Raw genomic sequence first — 8987 nt, 5'->3', positions numbered from 1 at the left:
CTGTAGCGGCACGTGCGAGAACCGGCCATGTGCGGGCGCACGCCGTCGTCCTCCTCCTCCCCGTGACGGGCCCCACGCAAGAGGACAAAAGCGGGCCTCTGCCCCGCGCGCTCCGGCGCTCGCCGCCCGATCTGCCTCGCGGCGAGCAAAATTACTGTTCTGACAAAAAGGCTAACAAAATCCTTATTTGACTTTGTTTAAAAAAATTCAATTTTGACCTCTTTAGGTGACGCCAACATCCCTGACGTCTGGGTTGCGACCCCCCTGGCGTCTGGCCCCTGGCCCGCACTGCCCGCTGCCCGTTGACCTGCTGACGTGGCAAAGGGGCCAGACGCCAGGGACCCTGGCGTCTGGCCCTGGTAAATGGATAACCCCCGCGGGCCGAGCCCAACCACCCATCTCTTTTCCTCTCCTGGCGGCGCACGAACAAACGAACAGAGGGCTTCTCTCCTTCGCCCCTCTTCTCCCTCACACCAAATCCCCCCTTGATCTACTCCATCCTCCATCTAAATTTGTGGATCTGAGGCCCCCAAGCATCCTTGAGGTATTCTCCCCCATTCCCTCCAATTTATTTGGGTTGAGTCCTCTTCTTTTTGATGCATTATTCAACACTAGGTGATGTTAGATGAGTAGATGGTTTCTTTGTTTTAGGAAATTGTTTGTAGTTGATAGATGATTTGGTAGGCAGTAGATGATGTGTAGTTGAACATGTAGGCAAAATCAATTCCGTTTTGTGCATATGTTGTCCATAGGACAAATTTTTTTGAACTAAGAGGGGTGATGAATACATGATTTTTGTATGTAAAATAGACTTGTTTGATAATTTGGTTTGATAGATGATGTGTGTATGTGGTATAACAATACAGTTGAATTTAAATATGATGTCTCTATGTGTAGATAATCCTATTGTTGCATACTTTATTTGCAAAACACATGGTGAAATTTGGTACTCTAGATGATATTTATTTGCATATGTGACACCATATTATTTGACAAATTTATTTGCTTGAGATGATGTTGGTATGTTTGAGAAGAATTATGTGTGCATATGAAGAAGAAAAAAATGATGTGGTTATGTTTGAGAAGAATGGTGTGTTCATATGGCATAACTTGGAGAAGAAAATTGTATTGTTTGATATTGTTCATGTATTCATAGATGTTTGTGATTTGTTTTGTAGGATGGCGGATGGTGATGGACCTTGGTATGACGGATTAATCGATGAGTGGGATAAGGAGCATCGTGCTCGTGCCATTGAGAACGGACATGTAAGAAGCAAGACTTATCAATTTTCGGTGTTTCTCATTTGTGTTCTTGTATTGATTAAAACATCACTTTATTTGCAGCTTGTAGTTGCTATGCGCATGAGGGGACATTCGGCTGATGACTTTACTTACGACCCGCGGTACGAGCCTTATATTCGGAGATTGGGTCTTCTCCCATTCGTGTTGCAGTTTAAGCGACGCGCTCCGCCGGTGAACCACGCGGCGCTGACCGCACTTGTGGATCGTTGGAGGCCGGAGACTCACTCGTTCCACCTTCCATTTGGGGAGATGACGATGACCCTTGAGGACATGGCTATGATAAGCGGCCTTCCTATCAACGGACAAGCTGTTACCGGTCGTGTCAGTGCCGTTAATTGGCGAGAACGGACTGGCATTTTAATTGGTGTTCAGCCCGACGCCCCTGAGGAAGGCAAGGTCGATACCGCGAGAGTGAGGCATTCTTGGCTAAAAGCGGTTAGAGGAAACATCAATCCGTGTCCTCAGGGTGCCAATGACGTGGTTGTGCAGCAGTACGCGCGTGCCTATCTTTGGTATGTGCTAACCAAGGTAGTCTTCTCAGATGCAACCGGGAACTTGGCCCTCTGGATGTTCCTGGAGCTACTCAATAACTGGGATACCCAGTATAGCTGGGGTTCGGCCGCACTAGCATATTTGTATCGTCAGGTAAGAGATATTTGCAACCATTTAACTTGCATTTGTCATGCGCCTCCATATCTAACATGTTTGTTTGATTGCAGCTTGACTTGGCGTGTCGCAGGAAGGGAGATACATCCTCATTGTCTGGGTTTGTTTGGAGCCTATCCGTGTGGATGTGGGAGCAGATCCCGGTTGGACGGCCCGATATCAAGGACCCCAACATGGCAAACCCACGGGGTAATCCAGACGGGCTGCATGATGATGATCCATATCGACGCCCTACGCTTGCTTACTATTGGGAACAAGTGACAGTGTACACATGAAGCTCGCATGTGCGATACAAGTGCTATATGAACGAGCTGGACACCTTGACTGCTGAGCAGGTATAGAGAAGTTCGATGAGACCAAATTTAGTCAAGAATGAAACTTGTATCTAACAATGTATCTCTTTGTTTTGCAGGTACATTGGTTGCCTTATATGGAAGATCGTGACTATGATCTTAATGAGATGTGCACGCGTGATAGCCATCTTTGGCGGGCGAGGTGCCCAATGATATGCTTCTTCGCAGTCGAGTGGCACTTTGTAGACCGTGTGGCGAGACAATTTGGAAGAAGACAAGGTATTTTAATTGAGGAGAGCAACAAGCAAATGCTATCTCTGCATCGGTGAGCAAGCATGCCTTGAGTATGTAGTAGAGCATTGAATAAGTCTATGTTTGCTAATGCTTTGTCCCGTGCATCATTTGTAGGTTCGATCGAAGGAACAATCAGGATATATCGGGTTGGGCAAACAAACACCGTGCATGGATAGAAATTTGGAATCAAAGAGACACGTTAGTGCAATCAGAGAATAGACCTCACAATCAGTCAGCATATCAGAAGTATCAAGTGTGGTATGCGGATCGTTACCGGTTAAAGCTAAAGCCTGGTTGGACTCACGAGGAGTGGTCGGAGTTGGTGTCTGAAGACCCGGAGACTGCAGAAGGTTATCATACCTTCAACACGACTGTGAGAGACACCAGAGGGGCTCACGTTGACTATGCGCCGATGCATGACGAAATGGTAGTCTGTTTGACCTATTCTAACAAACTTGCATGCATCATGTTGTCTTCTTTCAAATACATAAGTTTGGTGTGTTCATGAATTGCAGGGCAGATCGTTGCTTCTGTGTGTCAACGATGTCAATGTTGCACTGAGTCATCCACCTGGTGGTGTATTATCTGAGAGGACTCTTAGGAGCACGATGGAGGTGTGACCAATATATTATAAAAGTTTCTTTTCGCGGATTATTTATTTGTATCTCATATCATAGCATATTTTGTGTTGTTGCAGAAGTTCAAGAAGCGGTTTCATAAGATGGCAGCAATGCTTTCTTGCCATGGTGCTCAGTCCAGTGACGTGTATGCACCTGGTACCCGCGCCAGAGCTAATAGACGGCGTTATATCCAGAACGATGAGGACATGGAGGAGGAGGTCCATGAAGAGGAGCCATCACATCAAGAGGAGCCAACACAAGATGAGGAGCATGAGTATGATGCAACACATCAAGAGGATCATGAGTATGATGTTGATGCTCCACAACCATCACAGGTTACACAACCAACACAAGGCAATGCCCGCTCTAGGAAAGGCAAAGCCATAGCTAAGACACCAGGCAAGAAAGGTAGAAAGAAGACATGGAACACACAATTCCATAGTCCGGAGTATCCTCATCAGCTTATCCCAACAGGAATGCAAAGATATAAGGCCAACATTGAGGCGGAGGAGGAGGCATACAACGAAGAGGAGGAGGAGGCTAGCGAAGAAGAGGAGCCTACACTTGCAGCACTCGTGAAGAGAGGAAGGAGGAAGTGAGCTTATTGTTTGGAAGTGTATGAACTAGGTGGTGTTTGTATGCATGAACTTGGTGTTGTGGTAAAAACTTTTAAGGTTGTCTTGAATTTGGTGTCTTATGTATGCACTTGGTGTCTTATGTATGCATGAATTTGTCGTGATGAAAAATCTGTGAACTTGTTGTCGTTTGTATGCAAGAATTTGTCGTGGTGAAAGTTCTGTAAAATGTGCTATCTTCTGTGTTTTATGAACCTGTCATATTATTATATATGTGCTATCTTCTTGTGTGAAATAAGTACAAAATAATGTACAGGGTCCCAGACGCTAGGGTCCCTGGCGTCTGGTATGAAGTCAGGGGACCAGACGCCACGATCCCTGGCGTCTGGTTTGTAGTCAGGGGACCAGACGCCAAGGTCCCTGGCGTCTGGTGGTCGACTGGAAGCAGAGGCATGGGACAACAGAAACAGGGCAGCCAGACGCGAGGGTCCATGGCGTCTGGCTCTGGTGTAGTAGTTTTTTCTATCAAACACCTGTTGTATCGAATGACAATCATTAGTGTTCACATAGATATTTTATTCTATCAAACACCTATAGTATCACATAATAGCAAATGACAAACATTAGTGTTCACATAATAGCAAATGACAAACATAGTTATCACATAATCTCAAATTACACAAATAGTCTCGAATGAGAAGTTCATCACATATAAAGTCTCGAATGACATAAGTAGTTCATAACCACGATGGTCCACGATAATTGAAACGACATGAACATCACATATAACTCGGTTTCTTGTAGCAATGCAAGTCAACAACCCTTTTCCATCCCCATTCTTGCAGCATTTCTTGAATCTTGTCATCATCAGTTATGTCAACCAATTTTCTTTCGCCGGGGCCATCTGACTGCTTCTTGCTGACATAGTACACAAAATCCTCATCCTTCAACCCTTGCTTCAACATGAATTTAGTCTTCAACCAATCGAAAGTGAGGTACACTTCACTAACTTGCACAACACATCGAGACAAGCCTAGGACATGAACAACAGGGCTAAGCACCCACTGAGTACCCTTAGCCATCTACAACACACAAATCTCTTAGTATCTAACCTATGATACATTAAACCACGAGGAAAACAAACTAGGGTTTACACAAAACTATGGTGCATTAAACCAACCAAAAGATGGGGGTGGAGTTGATTTACCTTCTAGTTTCGAAATACTAAAGATCCAACGGTAAAACCGGACCGATTCGTGAGAGATTTGAGGGGGGGTTAGGGTACTGGATGACAGTGAGTGGATGAGAAGGCTAGAGGTGAAAGTGAGTGGAGATGAAAGGAATGAGAGGGGTAGAGGTGGAGATGAATGGATGAGAGGGCTAGAGGTGGGCCCAAAGAATCTTATCCACTCGCACTTGCTCTCTGGATAGGGAGCCATACGCCAGGGAGTTTGGCGTCTGGGTCTGGAGACCCAGACGCCAGGGTGCTTGGCGTCTGGCTCTCTGAATCGGGCATCAGACAGATCAGACAAGTGTCTGGTCTCCTGCGTGACCAAAATGAGCCAGACGCCAGGGACCTTGGCGTCTGGTCTGGATATGGACCCAGACGCCAGGGTGCCCGGCGTCTGGCTCTCTGGATCGGGCATCAAACAGATCAGACAAGTGTCTGGTCTCCTGCGCGACCAAAACGAGTCAGACGCTAGGGACCTTGGCATCTAGTCTGGATATGGACCCAGACGCCAGGGTTCCTGGCGTCTGGCTTTCTGGATGATCAGACAGGTGTCTGGTCTCCTGCGCAACCAAAACGAGCCAGATGCTAGGCACCCTGGCGTCTGGTATGAATATGGACCCAGACGCCAGGAACCTTGGCGTCTGGTCCTTGGCGTCTGGCTTTCTGGATGATCAGGCAGCTGTCTGGTCTCCTGCGTGACCAAAACGAGCCAGACACCAAGGACCTTGGCGTCTGGTCTTGTCTGGTCTGGATATGGAGCCAGACGCCAGAGTTCCTGGCGTCTGGCTCTCTGGATAGGCAAAATGCTCTCTGGATATGGAGCCACACACTTTTAAACATTGAAAATCAAACAAAAATATGAACAAAGCATAGTTTGCATAAATTTTAAATAGGTCTCGAATAACAAGTTCACACATAATGTCTCAAATGACATAAGTAGTTCATGACCACACACGGTCTCGAATGACAAGTTCATACATTAAACAAAGTCTCGATATTCCATCATCGACGCCGGTGCCTTTCCATTTGTCTACTGAGTAGTACGGGGCCACTTTCCCTTCTTGTCACGTGCCTCGTCCTCCTTTCGTGCATCGCGAGCCCTTGCAAGTTTTCTTGCCCTCTCTTCTTGATGAGCCTCCTTCTCTTTACGTGCCCTCTCTTGATCACGCTTCTTGCGCTCGTTCTTCTCCTTCTCACGGCGCTCATGCTTCAATCCCCGTGCAAAGGACTCCTTGAACAGGTGCTGCCTCCGTAAGTAATCTCGATGTTGGTCCTCTTGGACATCTTTTGGTACCTCGTAATCTATCCAAGTGAAGTACTTGCAAAGTGGAGGAGGCTACTACATAAAAGTCATGTTTTTGTTAGTAATATGAGTTCAAACTTGATGAGTTTTTTGTATGTACACCCAACATACCGGTGGTATGTCATATGCGTTAGTTGGCCTTCGACGATCATGTGCACAGTTGGGACACACGAAAAACCTTCTACCTTCTGTCCATGACTTCTTGCGGTCCGTGGACACCTTCAGCTTGCAAACATCACCACACCAACATGGTGGTGTGGGCACATCCTTCTCCTTCTCCTTGTCCAACATGGCCTCCATCCACGTTTTTGACATGTCCTTTTGGTCCGCGCACGCCGGCCTCGTCCTGGAACCGGATGAAGCCATGCCTACAAAAAGAAGAATTGTTAGCACAAGACACAAAGAGATACATGTGTAAATACAGTAAATCAATAAATGCTAGGAATTTTAAAAACAAATAATATACCATTATTATTAGATCAACCATCTAGATTAAGCAAATAACCGAAGGCCGATCCATTATCAACCATTCCTCTCCGACCACCACCACCTCTAGCACTTGTGCTTCCTCTCCGACCACCACCACCTCTAGCATTTGTGCTTCCTCTCCGACCACCACCATCTCTAGCACTTGTGCTTCCTCTTCGACCACCACCACCTCTAGCACTTGTGCTTGCTCGATCACCACCTCTAGCACTTGTGCTTGCTCGACCATCACCTATAGCACTTGTGCCTGCTCGACCACCACCTCTAGCACTTGTGCTTCCTCGACCACCACCAGCGTCACCTCTTCCACCTCGTTCACCATCGGTGCCACCTCCATGACTTGTTTTTCTTTTTTTGGTTTTCCTATTCTTGCATGTCCGCTCATTGTGTCCCCCTTCACCGCACACCCCACAGTTGATAGTGTCAGGAGCCTCCATGAAATGACAGCTACCAAATTGTTTCATGCCAGTGTATCCGGCCAGGTCATCCATATCACCCCTGAACCTCTTAGTTCTCCTTCTACCCTTGGTATCCACCTTCAGAAGAGGGTCTGGCCTAATATGAGGGCCATGGTACTCAGGCCACTGTGATTGGTCCAAGAAAGGGTGAAATTTTGGTGCCCATGTCAACCTAGTAGCTTCCATATGGAACTCTTGCATCCGCACGGTTTTTCCATCACAAACATGTATGTTTCTCGCCTTCGCCGCCGTTATCAAATGCGAGCATGGCCAATGATACTTACTAGGCCTCTCGCACTGGCACCACCGAGTCTTCAGACGCACCTCAAATGCAGCACCACCATATTGTCTACCGTCTCGTGTTGTGCCACCTGGCTCATCAATTTGATAGATCATTTCAGTTCTGTCGAATATGATAACTTGTTGCCGTGAAGACTTGCTTGCTTGTAACTGCAACCATTCATCAACCTTTTCCGGATAATCCTTTTTTTCACCTATCCATTTTGCAGTCTCTTCAGAATGCCTCTGAAAGTACTCATTAAGCTTGAAGAATGTGTACTCCACTATTGCAGTCACCGGCAATGCACGAGCACCCTTCAGCACATTGTTGAAACATTCTACCAGATTGCTCGTCATGTCGCCATATCGCCTACCACCATCGTCATGAGCGCGTGCCCACTTGTGCTTCTCGCTTAAATTCCTAGTTAAGAACTCTTTTCCCCCTTCGTTCACCGCTGCAAAGAGTTTGTTGTACCGAGCATCGAAACCTTGGATGGTGAAGGCCACACATACATGGGTAAGGTCTTTGCTGAGCTCCTTGCTCTTACATGCCCGGTAAAAGTTGGCCACGAAATGCCTCATGCACCATATGTGGTGAAGCTTTGGAAATCCTGGAATAACAATGTCCATTGCCTTGAGTATGTCATGATGCCTGTCCGATATGATGCATACCTCCCTAGCCCCAATCACGTTGTGCCTAACATGACCCATGAACCACTCCCAATTGTCTTGGTTCTCGGAAGGCACCAAAGCAAATGCACACGGCAACACATTGTTGTTTGATGAGTGCGCCATTGCTACCATTAGTGTGCCCTTGTATCTACCGGTCAAGAACATACCATCTATAGACAAGACCGGACGACAATGCTGAAACGCCTCCACGCATTATCCATAACTCCAGAAGGCACGGTGGAACACTCCCTCGTGATCCTCGACCACATGAAACATGCCCGGGTTCCTATGTGCAATCGCGGCCAACAACCTTGGGAGCTGGTTGTATGCTTCTTCATAACCACCATACAACATCCTAATAGCATTTGCCTTTGCCTTCCATGCCTTCCCATACTTGACTTCATAACCAAATTGTTTTTTCACCGTCCGCATGAGAAACCTCACTTTCACAGTGGGATCAAAGCCTATGTCTTTCATCCATTTGTATCCGAGATACTCAGATGTGAGTTGACGGTGTGTCTTTCTAAGTCGTTTCGATGGCGGTTTGCATCTGAGTGGAAACACAACTTTTTAACACCCATTCTTCGGTTTCTTTAAGCTTTCTTGCACGAACCTTCCATGGGCATCCTTCTTGCTCACACACCACGGTGTAACGCAACTTCATGTCGGAGTGCTCAACATAAATTGGCCTATGGTTTCGAATGGCATAGTCAGCCAACCAAAACTTCAGCATAGGCAAGCTCAGAAACTTCACTCCTTTCTTCAAATAAGCATTCTCGTCCTCATTCTCCACCCTTGGTTCTCCTGG

General features: G+C 46.7%; 1 protein-coding gene and 1 long non-coding RNA gene across 2 annotated transcripts; both read left to right on the top strand.

Annotated features, from left to right (window-relative positions):
• Positions 1-254: 254 nt before the first annotated feature.
• On the top strand, positions 255-1670 carry LOC123147572 (uncharacterized). The gene is made up of 3 exons (XR_006473309.1): positions 255-544; positions 1179-1266; positions 1345-1670. It is a non-coding gene; the product is annotated as an uncharacterized lncRNA (long non-coding RNA).
• Positions 1671-1809: 139 nt separating this feature from the next.
• LOC123154170 (uncharacterized) lies at positions 1810-3865 on the top strand. The gene is made up of 6 exons (XM_044572957.1): positions 1810-1947; positions 2022-2303; positions 2381-2586; positions 2670-2982; positions 3071-3169; positions 3253-3865. The coding sequence occupies exons 2-6, from the start codon at positions 2271-2273 to the stop codon at positions 3772-3774; spliced, it is 1173 nt and encodes a 390-aa protein (XP_044428892.1). The 5' UTR covers positions 1810-1947; positions 2022-2270; the 3' UTR covers positions 3775-3865.
• The last annotated feature ends 5122 nt before the right edge of the window (positions 3866-8987 follow it).

This window comes from Triticum aestivum, chromosome 7A (genome assembly GCF_018294505.1).
Source record: "Triticum aestivum cultivar Chinese Spring chromosome 7A, IWGSC CS RefSeq v2.1, whole genome shotgun sequence".
Lineage (NCBI taxonomy): Eukaryota > Viridiplantae > Streptophyta > Magnoliopsida > Poales > Poaceae > Triticum > Triticum aestivum.
The sequence above is the reverse complement of the archived record's forward strand: the minus strand, read 5'-3'. Positions and strand labels throughout refer to the sequence as shown.